At 47.4% G+C, this 16,389-nt stretch overlaps 1 protein-coding gene across 1 annotated transcript; it reads left to right on the top strand.

The window, feature by feature from the left end:
• The first annotated feature begins 1,802 nt into the window (after positions 1-1,802).
• MINAR1 (membrane integral NOTCH2 associated receptor 1) lies at positions 1,803-16,090 on the top strand. Its single transcript, XM_058811734.1, has 4 exons — positions 1,803-1,931; positions 8,325-10,680; positions 12,106-12,360; positions 15,872-16,090. Exons 2-4 carry the CDS (start codon positions 8,371-8,373, stop codon positions 16,067-16,069), a joined length of 2,763 nt encoding a protein of 920 aa, XP_058667717.1. The 5' UTR covers positions 1,803-1,931; positions 8,325-8,370; the 3' UTR covers positions 16,070-16,090.
• Positions 16,091-16,389: the final 299 nt, after the last annotated feature.

Here is a 16,389-nt window from a genome sequence, read left to right as displayed (position 1 = left end):
AGTTCTGAAGGATACAGAGAGTTCTTCTGATTATTCTGGTGACCTGAAGGCATGTACTCTAGGAAGCTGTGTAGGGCTGAAATCACCCAGCCGTGAAATTTGCAAGTAAATGGATACTTATAGACAAAAAAAAAATCTGACAAAAGCATGGAAAATGTGGCCCAAGGACACTCCCTCTCTTAATGCTGTTAAGTAGTGGTAAGAATAATGTGGTATAAACATGTTTTCCTTCCATTTTCAAGGATGTATGTTTACCCTCTCCTCTTGTTTAAGCTGCTCTGCGTGTTGTCTTTACAGATATAATGTATACACTGAATCACACACAATATTCTTCAAAGTCAGTGGGTTTTAAATAAAATCCCCCTCCTGACTCCTTGTTTTTCTCAGGAAAGCAGAGAGCTCTGTTCCCAAGGTTGTCAGAATAAGTAAACCACATAGTTTTAGGCCAGTTTTGTCCATAGGGATCTGATGGCTGTGATGTGCTTGTGCATACAACCCCTCAAATTAGTCCATCTAGGAAAGGGAAGCCGATAGCCTGCTCCCCAAACAGTGCAAGTGAGAGGAGAAGTTGAGCCTTTGACATCTTCCTGCTTTATTTCACCCAGCAACACCTCTATTAAAAACTCTCTGCAGTATTTCTGCGTGGCGTGGCCAGCCAGCAGCAGCAGGGGCAGAGGCAGTGCTGTGGCTGAGGTCAGACCTTGCCTGCCAGACAGGGAGTGTGCGTGTCCTGCACATGTACCACGGCACACCTGGGGTGGGGACCCCACACCCTGCAGCCCCTTCCTACACCCCCAGACCCATCCCTGCAAGGACCACCTGCCTGAGGGCAGCTGTGCAGTTCAGGGATGTGCACTGGTGGCCTTGGTGCCCCGGAGTGATGGATGGGCATGCAGGGTGGGCACGGGTGTGCAAGGTGGGCACTGGATGCTGTCACAGAATCACGGAATTGTTTAGGTTGGGAAAGATCTCTAAGATCATCAAGTCCAAGTGTTAACTCACCTCAAAACCGTGTTCCCAAGTGTTACATCTACACATCTACAAGTACCTCCAGGGATGGTGTCTCCACCACTTCCCGGGGCAGTCTGTTCCAGCCTTCACTTCTCAGTGAAGAACTATTTATTTCCTAATATCCAACCTCAACCTCCCCTTGGTGCAACTTGGGGCCGTTTCCTCTTGCCCTATCGCTCGTCACCTGAGACAAGAGACCCCTACCTGGCTACCTGCTCCTTTCAGGGAGTTGTAAAGAGCCATAAAGTCACCCTTGCCTCGCCTTTCCTGCAGGCTGAACAGTCCCGGCTCCATCAGCCGCTCCTCCTCAGAACGCTTCTCTCCATGTCCCCGGCTGGGCAGAATCGGGCTCCTTTCCCGCTGGGCACCCCCTTTCCCGCTGGGCACCCCTTTCCCTTTCCTGCCCCCTTTGCTCCAGGCTGCCCGCGGGCGCTGTCCCTACCCGGACAGCGGGGCTGGCGGTGCGGCTGGAGCCGAGCGCTCCTCCCCGCCCCGAGGAGCGCCGGGGCTCACCCGAATAATAACAATGACAGGGATACAGTGGTTTGGGGGAGCGGAGCCCCGGCCCCTCCGCCGCGCCCGGTCCCTGCGGAGCCGGAGCCGCCGCTGCCGCAGCGCCCGGGGCCGGCCGGGGCAGCGGGACCGGGGGCGGCGCGGGGAGGCTCGGCCTGTGCTGCCCCCTCCCTCCCATCTCCCCTCCTTCTCTCTCCTCTCTCCTCCCCTCTCTCCCTCCTCCCATGCCAACCTGCTGCCGCCTTTGTCAGCGCAGCCCGGCGCTATGGCATCCTGCCGGGGCTTCAGCCTCGGGCTCTTCCTCCTCCTCCTCCTCCTGCTGCTGCTGGCCGGGAAGCGGCTGCTGCAGCGGCAGATGCAGCCCTGACGGCCGCGCTGCCCGCGCCAGAGGCAGGCGGAGCCCGCAGGTGAGCCCCAGGTGCGGGAGGGGGCGCGGGGCGGTGAGCTGGGGGAGAGGGGCGCCGGGGACAAGCCCCCCATGCTGTCCATCCCCAGGGATGCGCTGAGCACCCGGCGGTGCCCGGGAGCGCCTTCAGCCCCGGCTCCAATGCCGGGCTGGGAGGAGGAGGAGTAAGTGCAGGTAAGAGACCCCTCTGGTCCCCTGTGGGTGGCCCTCTTTGTTAAGCTCTCTAGGAAAAGGGGGTGCTCCAAAATCGTGAAACTCTGTCTGGGACTTTGGCAGCTCCAGTTTAGTCCTGCACATCCGGATCTGCCCGAGAGGAGCAAGTGGGTGACCCTTGGGCTGAGCCCCAGGGATCCCAACCCCCAAACGGAGTCTGGAGGGATGGGGATCAGTAAAGCTGGACCCACCAGGGCAAGGGAGCAGGGAGGCAGTGAGATTGTTATAGACTTGCTGTTCAAAAATCCAGGATGCCCACAGATGGGATGAATTGCTCACATTTAATTAAATTAGACTTTTTTGTGTTTGTCCGTCAGTATTTTTAATGGTGTCTCCTTATACAAAAATTTCCGGTAAAAATGTGGCTTGGATGTGCTCTAATGATGTATGGGGAGGACAGTATTTGTGTGTGTCTGAATGGGCCAAGAGTTGGCAAAGAATAACCAAGAGTATATGATGCAGTAATAATTCCAGTAATTTATTGCACAGTTTTAGGATGATTGTTTGCACTTTCCCAGATCGTAGAGATACCTTAACCTGGATTGCATAACTGAACCATGCAAATAATCAGATAATCAGCCTAATGTTACTGTGCAAGAAAAATCAATGGCAAGCCCTGCTCGACTTGAGCTCTTGCACAGCTGTGAGGGTCCGCTGCTTTTATCCACAAGTTCCCCATCAATTTAGGCACTCAGATCCTTTAAAAACCGCTGAATTCTGGGGTGTTGAGGCAGCTCAAGTGTTGTGCAGAGTCCTTTCACAGCAGAGCCTGCCTCTGGTAAGGAGCTGGGTTTGTAAAGCGCGGTTTCCCAGGGCTCATTCACGCAGGATAAGAGCCAGAAAACAGCGGCTTCTTCCTCCCAGCGACCCCCGGTGACCCTCGGAGGGGGCTGGCAGCGGGATGCTCGGGATGTGCAGGGTGTGTGCATCCTTCCCGGGTGCACAGGCACCGTGAGCTCCCGGCATGCAGGGGCTCCTTCCCTTCAGCTCTGAATAAAACGCACAGCAGGCAGCCAGCACCCACCTGCTCCTGCCCCGGGGACTGAGCCCACCCTGCTCCTGCGCCGCCACGGAGATGCTCCGGAGGAGACAGCCTGTGCCACACTGGTCAGGAGGAGTTTTCATTCAGTGAAAGGTGGAGAGGAGCAGTTGCCATTGCACGGGCAGGGCTCCAAAGTGTTTTAGTTTTCTTTCAAATGAGTGGCAGAAGGCTGGAGGGAGGAGGAGGAATAAGGTGTGAGGAAATGGGCATTGTTTCCCTGAGTGCCAGCTCCCGTGTCTGTGTGCAGTGGAAGCCAGATGGGGCTCGAGGTCCCCATTCCTTCATCAGAAATTTCTTAATGTTTTGGCAGAGCAATGGATTTATGAGTGTGGGAGAAAACAAAAACTGAATTCCATCTCGATGGGTTACATTTCATGTGAGGCAAGCGTTGCCTGCCTTGTTTTATAGTATCTGGTGCTGGGAAGGCAGGCTGAATGATTTATGAGCCCAAGTTAATAGTAAAACAGCATATCACTGGCTCTGTATTAATGTTCTGCTGTGCTGGAGTGGCTGGCTCTTTCTGAGGGGATTTATGCAAGGATCACTCTGCTGTTGCAGTGCTGTAGTGGCATTCTGGGGTGGCCCGTTTGTCACCGTGGGGGGGACAAAACGAGGATGCTGTTTCCCTCTTGGCTGGCAAATCAAAGGGAGAGTCACATCTGTGTGTTGGCTGCACCTGCTGTGGATATTGGGAGATGGGGAGAGCAAATGTCAGTGGCACAAAGAACAGGGGAGGAAATGAAGGAGGAAATAAGAGAGGCAGATAACGTGGTCTGTGTGGCAGTGGCTGTGATTCAGACTCGTGCAGGGCACCTTGCCACCCTGCAGCTGCTCAGGGAAGTCGAGTGGTGGGACTGTGTCTTGAATCCTCTGCTGGGGTTTATCTGCCTCAATGTGTGCTGCCCTTAGACCATTTGGCAGGGCAGGGTTTGGGCTGAAGGAGTCACAGGAAAGCAGCCAGGGCAACTGGGAAGCAGTTCTAATTCCATGAATTCCTGTGGATGGCAAATTTATAGGGTAGGCAGGAGACGAGGGGAGCACCCCCATCTCACTGCTGATTTGGGAGGTGGTGAGGATGGGAGGTGCATTCTGGCTTTCCTGCAAGGAAGCAAGATGCATGAAAGAGTCTGCAGATTCCCCTGGTCTGGAGAACCACAGGGGAGAGCTTTCATGGAGGCTTGGTTCCTAAAGACCCCAGAAAATAGAGCAGTATATTCCCTTTGTGCAGCAGAGAGCTCCTCTGGGGATGGAGCTTGCAATTGTAATATTCTTGGACTTCTCCTCCAGAGGCTGAGACAGTGGCTTAGTGGTAAGATGACAGCTCAGTTCATTGCTCCCGGTGCAGGGCAAGAAGACATCGATCTGTGGTAAGTCTGGAGCTCATCTGCGAGCAAGGAGAGCCAGCCCCCATCGACTGGCTGTGCAATCTGATGCTCCACGGGCCCATGCTGGGCTATAATTGTGCTATTCGAGCAGCAAATGTCAAATCTCGGGAAGCTGAGTCAAAGCGACCCTTCCAATGCTAATATAACAAAATCATTAAGGATGAAATGTTAAGTGGCTCCTTTGGTCAGAGATGGGCTTGGTGGAGATAAATAAACCAGATCCCATCCCTTTGCGTGGGGAGCTCCACGTGTCTGGAGGCCAAAGTCAGTTTGAGGGGGGTTTGGAGGGTGTGTGTGGCTGCTGGCAGTGAGGGGAAGGCGCAAGAACCTTGGTGGAATTGAGGCCATTTGAGGAGAGACCCTGTGTGCTGCTGCTCTTGCTGTGGGTGCTTCCATTTGCTTTGCTGCTTTTGACTGATTCGTGACCCTGAGCCCTCTTTAAAAGGCCTTCCTGTGCTCATTTCAGAGCTCTGCATTTCTGTGCCACGTCTAGCTCTATTCTGGTCCTGCTTTGAGAGATACTGAATGAACGTGGACATAATGGCTGAGATGGTGCTTGGCCAAGTGCTTGGCACCCGGGATGTGGCAGCTCCTGGGCTGGCCTGCCAAGAAGCACCTGTCTTTGTTGCAGGCTGTTAGGAGGCTTGACAAGAGGCAGAGGAGCTTAATGTGCCACTAAAAATTCTGGCACCAGGTTTTTACATCCCTGAAGCAGGAAACAAGATTCCAAGGCCCTTATATATTATCCTTAGGGGTAGTACATCCCGTTCTTCACAGCCCCAATCTGTTGATGGTCCACTAGCAGCAATGTTTCTGATGCTCTGGCACAAGGGAGCACCAATTTCCATGCTCAGGCTGAAGCCCAGAGATATCTTTCACACCTAAAATTCTCTCACACCAAAAAGCTGTTTGTGAACAGCCACAGGGTGAAGAAGAAATTATTCCAGCTCCTAGCTAGCTTTCTTTTCCTCAAGGCCTATATCTGAGTTTGCAACCTGCCTTTTCAGTTTCACCTCCCCTAGCTGAGTCTCAGTTGAATGAACTGGCTGAATTCCCACCTGAGCAGGTTCAGCTCTCTCCTGGTCACCCTTGTCTCAAAGCCTTTGTCATATTCCTGATCTCTCACTGCTTTATAGCTGGCTGCCACCTGCTTGGGTCTGGGGGCACAGGGGTGGGACTGAGCTAACCCAGTCTAGCTGGGCTCTCCTGCTTTGGGTCTGTGCTTCAGTGCCTCCACCCTTCTGCTTGGATTGGGGTCCCCAAAACAAGGGTCCTTGTTGGTGCTAAGTACAAGCAACATGAGATTGGGGGTATGCAGCAGGGCTTCCACTCAACTTACTGAGCTTGTCATCACTCAGGCTGAGTTTTACCAGATTCATAGTGTTTAGAAACATGAAGTTAAAATCTCTGATGATGCAAAGAATGGCTTGGTGCAAAGCAAAGATTTTCAGAAGCTGTACATAGGATATCCTCTCTGGGATGAGAGAGTAAAGGCAGAAGGGTGGGGAGCAAAATGGGTTGACACTTGTCAAAAATACATTAGTGCAAACTGGCTACTTGGGTGTTTTAGCAGGAGAGTGAGTGGGGAGAAGGCAGGCCAGTGCAGGGTGTGCATCAGGCTGTGAAAATGTATATCCAGGTGAGGGGATGGCAAGAAGCTGTGAATTTACAAATAGGAAGAGATAGTTGCTTTTGCTGGTATTCAGCCTGGAGGTGACAAAAAGACATATTTTCACTCCTGTCCCAAGTGGCAGATTTATAACATGCAGAAAATTGACTTGGAATGCCAGTGCCCTGTCAGCTGGGAAGGTCTCTGAGCCCCACACGTGAAGTTTATTCTGTGAGAACTTGGTAGCCTTGGTGGTGACTAGCAGAGTTTGGATCTAGCATGGGAGCATCATTAATGGTGGCATGTCAGAGAAATACAGAGGCAGGCTGTGAAAGAGGCTGTGCCTCCAAGCACACTCTGCTGAGAGAAAAAGGATACAAGCACCCTCCTCCAGCCTTTTGCATTACTTCTTGGAGCTGAGCACAGAACAGTAAAACATTTTTTCTCCTTTGTCAGCTGTGCTGCTATGCATAATGCAGGAGCTTTAAAAGCAAACATGCATGCAGCGGAGGTGTTGGAAAATCCCTGTAGCCATTGCTTTCTGAGAGCTGTGTTTACAATCACAGAAATACCTCCACGTTGCTGCTGCTCAGCTCCTGATCACACACAGTAGAGAGTTGTTATTTAAATAAGCAATGGAGTTCATATGGAGACTTGTTTTGTATTCTTTTGGGTAACTATTTGTTATGACAGCTGAAGTACTCTGGCTACTGACACTAATAGCAATCACTGATGTGTGATGTCAGGGCAGGAGATGGAACAGGAGCCCTGGATTCTGGAGTGGTGCTCAGGAGTCCTTAGGTCTTTGACCAGAAGGTGCCTTTTAGAACGAGTAATAATAAGCCTTGCAATGTTGACTTCAGTGCTTTGCCATTTGGGTGGATATTCTGCATTTGATGGAGGAGAGGCCAGTTCCAGGGGTGGCAGTGAATGGGGGAAGATAACATATCTTTTTGAGAAACTGAGAACATTTTTGTCATTCCTATCAGTAAGAATAACAAAGACAGAGTGACCAAACTCAGCAACTGGCAGACTGCATCAGCCTGTGCTCTGTCTTTCCTAGTAGCCAACAGCGGAGACACCAAGGATATTCAAATAGATGGACAAAAAATTGTCAACATCCTTTCCTAATCCATAATAGCTAAAGGTTGTTCTCAATTCTGAAAGTGCAGGGGTTTATATTCTCCCCAAGATGTTTGCTAGTGTTAGCTGAACTTGTTCAAGCTATTCCTGTTATCCACATAAATGTGCAGCTTTTGCTCTTCACCTCTGCCCTGTCATTTCGGGATGGTGAATGGAAACGCACTTCTAGGCTTCACTGGGAGCACATCACTGAAGAGGATACTCTCTGTCCTTGATATTTTTCTGTCTTCAAATCCATCCTGATTGGCAGCCATCCCTCTGGCATCTGCTGGATTGGTTTCAAGGTTCAGTAAGATTTATTTTTTTTTAACTCCTTCTGTTCTTTGCTAAATTTTGGACTTTACAGTCCAGACAGGGCCCACACACACTTTTCATGTGGGACCTGGCAAATTTTCCATTCCTGAAAAGGTATTTCTGGAAAAAAATATGTCAAAGTATCCAAAGGAGATAATTCAGAGCAGAGGAGAAAATAATGGATTAAAGCAAGCAAGATGGCAATTATGTTCTCAGAAAACTTCTAAAAACATGACAGAAGTTTATTGACAGAAAATCTTCAGAGCCATTTGCATTCAGATATGAAAACATGTCATAGTGCAGTAGATCAGCCCTGGTTAGGCTAGGACTGAAATGATTGCAGACAATTTGATGCTTAAACTGTGCTTTGAACCTCTCATAAGTTGGTAAGAAATTCTGTGCTGAAATTCTGTGCAGGCTATTGTCTATCTGCCATTAGTTCAGCCTCTCCAAAGCTTCTTCTGTTTATTCACTTGGTTGCTTAGTAGACATTGGCATAAAGGAGCCTTCTCGGATAAAACCCTGATTCCATTTAAGTATTGATTTATTGGATGCTAGGATTGCAGCCTGAAGTTCAGAACATGAGGATGGGTTATAAAAGCAGGCCCTGGATGGCATGGTTAGGGAGCCAGGCCCCATCTCTGGCTGAGTTGCAAGGCCCTGGGTGTTACCTGTGGGTGACTTACAATCTCTTTTGTGTTGCTGTAGAAGTGGAACGTGGTTTCCAGGCTAAACGGCAAAACACGCTTGAGCCATGGAGTCCAACCAGGAATCCTCACTCTTCCTGGTGAAGATATTGGAGGAGCTGGACACAAAGCAGAATACTGTTTCTTACCAGGATCTCTGCAAGTCCCTGTGTGCCAGGTTTGATTTATCCCAGTTGGCCAAGCTCAGAAGCGTGCTGTTTTACACTGCTTGCCTGGATCCTAATTTCCCAGCGACTTTGTTCAAAGACAAAATGAGATGCACTGTAAACAATCAGCAATCAAAGAAAATCATGGTTGCAGCAGATATAGTAACAATATTCAACCTCATCCAAATGAACGGGGGAGTGGCCAAGGAGAAGCTTCCAGTTGCAAGGCACAAAGTGAAGAAGAAGGAGTCCTTCGAGTCCTGCAGGTCTGACACGGAGATCTGCAATATGGCAGACTGTGTGCCTGACTGCGTGCCCAACTGTGAGCTCAACGACCAGGACTTCAACCGGGGCTTTCCTGTCAGAAGGTCCTCAAAATGCAGAAAGATGGACTGCAAAGACTGCCAGCAGTTCGTCCCCTCGTCAGAACCTAACTTCTTGCTTGGTGTTAATAAGGACATGAAGGGCCGGGCTGCCTCTCTGGACAGGCTGCAGGCGCTGGCGTCCTACTCCATTGCCACATCCCCACCATGTGAGATGCAGAGTACCTACTTCCCCATGAACATTGAAAATGAGTCTATTTCAGACCAGGATTCCTTGCCTATAAGTGCAGGATTAAAAGAAACTTTCATTACAAATGACGAGCCGTTCATGATGCAGTCGTGTGTCCAGAAAAGAAATATATTCAAAGAAGATTTTCATAATCTGATTACAATATCTCCCAACTTAATACCATCCAATAAAACACCAGAAGATGGACACAGAGAGCCTCAGAACAGGAAGGAAAGCTCTAAGCAGACTTTCTTCAACCACAGCTTTGAAATGCCATACAGCAGCCAGTACTTGAATCCAATTTATTCTCCTATACCGGACAAAAGGCGAGTGAAGCATGAAAGTTTAGATGATCTTCAAGCTTCAACCTATTTTGGCCCAACTACTGTTCTTGGACCACAGGAAACCAAAAAGTGGACTGGAAAGCCAGCCAAGCAAACTGCCTGGCCAGCTAAAAGCTGGAGTTTAAATACTGAGGAGGTCCCTGACTTTGAACGCTCATTTTTTAATAGGAAGCAGTCTGAAGAGAAATCACGATACCAGAGTTCGAGCAACCCATCTCCAAACTTTCCTTCAGTTGAGAGGCATCAGTCCTACGTAAATGCAAAGGATCAGCAACCAATTATGCAGGCAAACTATGCTGTGAAACCCAACGGGCACAAACCTAAGGAAATTCCTTCCATTCTAGATGTGGAGAAACATGAGCCAGTCAAAAAGTTTAAGGATAAAAGCATTAACTGTACTTCTGTGCAGATCTTAAGCATTGACAGGACCATGAGTGTTGGGACACAAACGGAGCAGCAAGTTCTGGAGCACAAGAAATGCAAGGATTTGTGTGCAGCAGGCCAAGCTAAGTATGGTGAGAGGCATTCTCTGAAGCAGTCAGATGATGACTCTGAAATCGTGAGCGATGACATTAGTGACATTTTCAGGTTTTTGGATGACATGAGTATCAGCGGGTCCACGGGAGTGATGCAGTCCTCGTGCTACAACAGCACTGGTTCCTTGTCTCAGGTGCACAAATCAGACTGTGAGAGCTCACCTGAGCACAATTTGACTAAGATCTCCAATGGGAGTGCCTGTAACAAACTGGATAAAGTGGTCAGGGCAGATGTCAGTAACACAGATGATGAACTGAAAACGAGCGTCTGCAAATTAGTCTTGAGGATCGGTGAAATAGAGAAGAAACTGGAATCTCTCTCAGGTGTCCGAGAAGAAATCTCTCAAGTCCTGGGAAAATTAAGCAAGCTGGATCAAAAAATCCAGCAGCCAGAGAAGGTCAGTGTACAAATAGATCTCAACTCTTTGACGAGCGATGCCGCGTCAGATGACAGCAACTCCCCACAGATATTCCAGTGCCACAATACTCCTCATGGAGGCAAACTGGAAAATAATCCAGAATGGTGCTGTTCAGATGCCAGTGGAAGTAATAGCGAGAGCCTTCGAGTAAAAGCCTTAAAAAAAAGTTTGTTTACTAGGAGATCATCAAGATCACTAACAGAAGAGAACAGTGCGACCGAATCCAAAATAGCAAGTATTTCAAACTCTCCCCGAGACTGGAGAGCTATTACTTACACCAACCAAGTTGGCATTACAGAGGAGGAGGTGAAAGAGAGAGATGGAGGAGAAAATAAGGACTGGCACAGGAAATCTAAAGAGGTAATTTCAACTTTAACTCACATAATAAATGCTTAAAAATAATGTGGTTATGAATTCCACAGTCATCACAAGCCTCCGGGTATGACAATGCTTTGCCTTGCCATGTTATGCCTGCCTTTATTGTTATCATAATTGAGTGATTTTGTACCTGCAGGTTCTTGCTTGGCAGCTACAAAATGGCCAAGTTGCTTCTCAAAAGCTTTGCTTTTTTTTGCAAAGAAAGGGTGGTAATGTGGGTGACATCTTGGGAAGGTGATGGTATTCTTCATCATCTGCAGCAACATAAGGAGGCCTGGTAATTACCTTGGTGGAAAGGGTGTGGGGAAAACTGAAATTGTGTAGTGATTGTTTTAGAAGGGATATTTTGAAATTGAATTGTGATGGCTTTTATCAGAAAAGTATGTACATATTTAAAAGCCAACAAAATAGATTCATGGATTCAAATCCCTCAAGGAAAGAAAACCTTGTATGTGTGCTGTGAGGTGCTCATTTTAGTTATGTTCTCTCTATCTGACTTTCATGGTCATTTAAATGAGTCTTTAGCCTCCTGTTGTGGAACTGCAGTGTAGCTGGGCAGAAAAACTCTGCCCATGCTCCCAGCAGCTTCCCTGTGCCCCATTCAGTGACCCCATGGATGCCCTTGGGGCTCTGGGTGCTGCTCTGTGAAACTGCACGGGGTGGGCGCTTGTTCCTGTTTGGGGAGGGGGTCCTGCAGCCCCTTGCCAGCTGTGACCACAGGACAGGCTTGCTGTGCCTTCTGCAATGGGGTGTGAGGGCAGAGAAGGGTGGAGAACAGAGAGGAAGAGGTTTGGTGGAAAGAAGTGTGCTTGGGTGAACAAGAAACCACAAACCATGGGTTATTGCTAGGCTGCAGAGGGAGAGGAAGGCCATCCTTAGTCAGCCCACACCTTGGCTTTTGTGTACACTGCTTTGCTTAGGATGACATGCTGATTTTGAGAGTCCCTCCCAGACTCCTTCAGTGGCCTGTAGCTGACACTGGATGGTACCACAGATGCTGCAGTGTCAGGTGGGGGCATCCCTGAAAAATAATTCACGTTAGGATTTGATCTGGAAGCAGAAACCTGGAAGCCTGCTTGTATCTCTCAGCTTTTGCAGATCAGCTGGGCTTCTCTGGATGTCAGGGCCATTTTCAGAATATTTTTTTGATCTCTGAACAGCACAAACCATAGATTTCTTCTGCTGTGTCAGCATCGTGTTGGAGTTGTGTCTGTAAAATACCTCAATACCTCTTTCGTTTGTTTGTGAGGAGAAGGTGGGCAAATGGATGAAGGCCATCCAAAACCTTTATCCTAGCTGGTCTATTTTTTATCATATGGTGCTTTTGAAAGGAATATCTTTGTCTTTTATGTTTAACTCCCTCATAGTCTTGTTTTTTCTCTCAAATTCTTTTAAACCCTATTGCAGGCAGACAGGCAGTATGAAATCCCACAGCCACATAGACTCTCTAAACAGCCAAAAGACGCTTTCTTGATTGAACAAGTCTTTAGTCCTCATCCCTACCCTGCATCACTCAAGTCACACATGAAAAGCAACCCTCTCTACACAGACATGAGGTTGACAGAGCTGGCTGAAGTGAAACGTGCCCAGCCATCGTGGACCATAGAGGAATACACGAGGAATTCGGGGGATAAAGGCAAGATTGCAGCCTTGGATCTACAAGTGAGTCTCATTTGTTTAATTTGAATGGCTTGATTGCAAATGGATGTTGCCAGAGTATGCATTTAAGAAGGGATTTGGATAGCTCAGGAAAGAGCTGTGGATTGCTGAGCCTCTAATCTTGCTGATCCCTATCCATCCTGGCCAGGGACAGTGAAGAATGTGAATGTTTTGTTTCTGAATGGTGATCCTTGACAGGCTGATGCTCCCAGCTTATTCTGCAATGGAGAGACATCTCCTAAGCCATGGTGGCTTTAGTAGCTCTAAAGAAGAGTTGGGGAATAAGGGAGTGCAGAGGTGAGCTGGTTCCTAACTGCAGCAAGGCAGAGTGGTGCAGGAACTGGGACTGCTGCCTTTTCCTCTGACTCTGAATTATTCACAGGGAATTGCAATGTTAGGTTGTTTTTTTTTTTTTTTCATTTTACTAGGAACACAAGACATCAAATACTTGTAGAAGATGTTCAATACCACGGCTGGTTTTGAAACACGTCACTGTGGAAGCTTTGAAGTGGCTGTTGGAAACCAGCCAGGCAACTAATGCTGTGTCTAGTTTGCATTTTGGTTCAGCTTGGAAGTGTGCAGGCTCTTGTGCAACAAGCAGAGGAGACACATTCAAATTTTACATTAATGTTTTCCTGACACGAAATCACAAACCTGACATAAAACGAGCACCCACATTGGATACCCTGTGTAGTCTGATAAACACAACACATCTTTTAGGAAGGAAGGTATCTGAGCAGAGGTTTAAAAAGAAAAACTGAAAGATGACATCCAAAATGTGTAAAAATGAAAGAAATTTTGCATTTTCGGTCTTGAAACCCAAAATGTGTCACACAATGAAGTGCACACTGATGTGCAAATATATGTGTATCTTTTATATGCACTTGGACAGTAGAATGTAGGACCAGTGGGGAGGTCTGGTGCTGACCTCAGGCGTTTTGGGTACTGTGGGCAGCAGTCTGTGGGGTGCAGCTGTGCTCAGGGAGGGAGTCTGCTTGTCTCCACAGCTTGTCTGCTGTGGAAGAGTCTGAGACTTTGCTGCTCCATTCCAGCCCTGAATGGCTCAGTGCTGAGGTACCAGCTCCAAACCCATCAGACTAATCCCTAGGAAAGCATCAGGATGCTGTGCCTCAGCACCCTGAGCTGGCTGATTTGGATTTGAAACCATTGCTCACGCAGTGCTGTAGTGCAGCTCCCATGAGTGTTTGTGCAGGAATTTGTGCACAACAAATTCACCTCCTTGCTTGGCTCGTGCAAACTTCCCTGTCCTCACCAGCCGCTGCTCCTTGCTGTGGCTGAATTGCACTCTGAGAAAAACAAGCAGCACAGGGAGCAGGCTGCATCTTGCCTCAGCTCCCTGCTGCTTTTTGGGTCCTAAAAGCTTTAGATGGCTTACTGAGTCCCGAACCCTGGCATTGCAGGCTGTGTGCTGGAGTAGGAATGGGCTGGAACAAGTTCCTCTGCAGCAGGCAGTCACAAAGCATCACTTACCTGCTGTGTGAGGCAATAAGGGAGGTGATATTTGGAAGCAAAGCCCCTCTGGGAGAAGTGTTCTCCATCTGCTCCTCGTTGGGCTGTTTTGTTCTCTGTAAGCAGCTCTGCATGGCTGTGAGCAAACCAGAGAAATCGGCTTATTGCCATCATTTATCTTTAGGATAAAGGTGATAGAAGTTTACTGGTTTGATTCTCTCCCTCCAAAAAGATTGTCAGAATTGCATCTACCCTGCAAAGCCCATGTCTAGACTTTATAATGGAGCTTACTGACAAACTTAAAAAATAGACACAGACTGATGAGTGGGTTTTTTTTCCCAGTGATTAAGTTTATTAGAACTGAAAGTAAATACATTATGCCTTAATGAACATTCCTACGTCTGGCAATGAAATGGAAAAGGAAGCTGATTAACAGTAATGGGCCTTTTTAATAATGCATCTTCCTTCTGAAGTAGTTAAAAGGTCAATGCCAAGGCAGATGGGTCCAAAACTGCAATTTCCTTGAAGCATACTATTGCTATCTTTGGGGGTTTTCTACCTTTGTTTACTTAAAATTTCTCCTGGAGCCTGACAAGTCTGCTGGGTTTTCCTCCAAAAAAAGAAACTGCAAAACTAATCAGGCCCAAAGCTTGTCCCAGGTGTGGGCTCTGTGTGAGATTCATTGCTTTGCTTTTGTGTGATGATCCACTGGGATCAAACAGTATCAGGCTATTTTGATGCCTTTAGAGATGAGATTGCTGCCTTTTTTCACAAGGCTGAAACAGGTCATTCAAAGCCATAAAGATACAATCACAGATGTGGCTGATGGACAGTTTCAGCATCCTAACACTATCATAGAGGTGTCTATTAAATGATCATAAAACCATTGCTCAATTTTCTTTGTTTCTTTCTGAGATAGCTATAGAATCACTTCTTTTAGTAGTTACTTACAAATAACAAATGCTGCTATCAGGAAAAGCAAAGTTTTAGCCAGTAGCTCCTGGCCTGAATCTGAAAAAAATCTGAATTAGTCAATTAAAGGCTAAAGGATTAGTCAAATCCTTCTCAAGTCAGCTGGAGTTTCTTTGCAGAATCCAACAAGCTTTGGATCAGGACTGTTACAAACACAGAAATGATGTGTGTTAAGGTATTCTTACTGTAATATTTTTATATGGAATCTTTTTCATTTTTTTTAAAGAAATGGGCTTTTGGAGCCTCAGATAAAGGAGACAGCTTTGGGGAAAATATGTCATTTTTCAAAATGTTCTTTTTGCTTTACTCCTTTCTGCTGATAAGTTCAATATAATGTGTAGAGTTTCAGTTTCCCAAGTTTTCCCTTTATTTTCCTCTAAAACAGAGGTTAAAGAGGGGGAAAATAAAAGCAAGGCTGAAATGGAAAGCTTTAAGAGCTCATAAATACTTAGGAACAAAAAGCTGTAAGACAAAAAAAATAAGTAATTCAGATGGAAATACTGATGAAGTTCTGCAGGCTGCTGGTGTCCCCAGGCAATGCCATTCCAGAGGAGGGGTCTGTGAATTGCCCCTGCAGCAGGGCTGGGTGCTGGATGGGGATGGGTTACCATCCCTGCAAGCAAATCATGGAGACAAAATTAGGGTTAGCTTTGTAAAATGTAGAGCATGAGGAGCATATATTAAGAACCTTTCCCATCAGCTGAGCTTTAATAATTTAAAAATTATTAACAGTAACAGGCCGGCACTTGCTGACACCTCTGCTGTCGAGCAGATTAAAGAGATCCTATTTAAATGCCATCCAAGATGACGAAGTTTCCGGTAAATCAGAGGTACGTGAGGGATTTTGGAGCAGAATCTTACTGTTGCAGGAGCCTATTTTTTGCAGTATTTTTTTACCACTTTCATCAGCTTTATGGAATTGGGACCAGGAGATGGAGGGCTGTGAGAAGTGGCAATAACCCACTTTATCCTGCCAGCAGATCCAGGTGCAGCTGGATACATCTGCTTTGCTCACTTATTTTATTAATGGCATACCCCAATCAATTAACAACTGTTTCCTTTTGGTTTTTAGACTCAAGAATCCTTAAACCCAAACAACTTAGAGTACTGGATGGAAGACATTTACACTCCTGGCTACGACTCCTTGCTGAAACGGAAGGAAGCCGAGTTCAGGAGGGCGAAGGTTTGCAAGATCGCTGCCCTGATCGCGGCGGCCGCCTGCACGGTTATCCTGGTCATCGTGGTGCCCATCTGCACCATGAAATCCTGAGCCTGGGCACACCCTGTGACCCCCAGCCACCCATGGCTCGGATAGCTCACGCTGTGTGACAAATGGCTGCTGGCAAAACTGTGAGGAGTGCGCTAAGGGACGATGCTCTGAGGATATCCCGCTGGAGAACGGAGGCGGAGCGCAGAACAAGTAGAGATGCGTTTTTGGAGAAGTCCTATTTTAAATAACAGACTGTGTGGTGGAGTTAATGGGAACTTGGTTCGATTTTTATGCATTTTTAAAAGTGCAATATTTTTCTTTTTCCTAAAGGAATGATATAATGTTTTACAGAATCAGAGACTGATGAGAAACCAGGCAAG

The sequence above is a fragment of the Ammospiza caudacuta genome, chromosome 10, assembly GCF_027887145.1.
Source record: "Ammospiza caudacuta isolate bAmmCau1 chromosome 10, bAmmCau1.pri, whole genome shotgun sequence".
Lineage (NCBI taxonomy): Eukaryota > Metazoa > Chordata > Aves > Passeriformes > Passerellidae > Ammospiza > Ammospiza caudacuta.
The sequence above is the reverse complement of the archived record's forward strand: the minus strand, read 5'-3'. Positions and strand labels throughout refer to the sequence as shown.

Bases quoted from the DNA above. Each gene is read 5' to 3' on its own strand.
- MINAR1 (XM_058811734.1), top strand. From the start codon at position 8,371: ATGGAGTCCAACCAGGAATCCTCACTCTTCCTGGTGAAGATATTGGAG. The intron at 10,681-12,105 runs GTAATTTCAACT...ACCCTATTGCAG, and splicing joins GGCACAGGAAATCTAAAGAG to GCAGACAGGCAGTATGAAAT. The intron at 12,361-15,871 runs GTGAGTCTCATT...TTTGGTTTTTAG, and splicing joins TTGCAGCCTTGGATCTACAA to ACTCAAGAATCCTTAAACCC.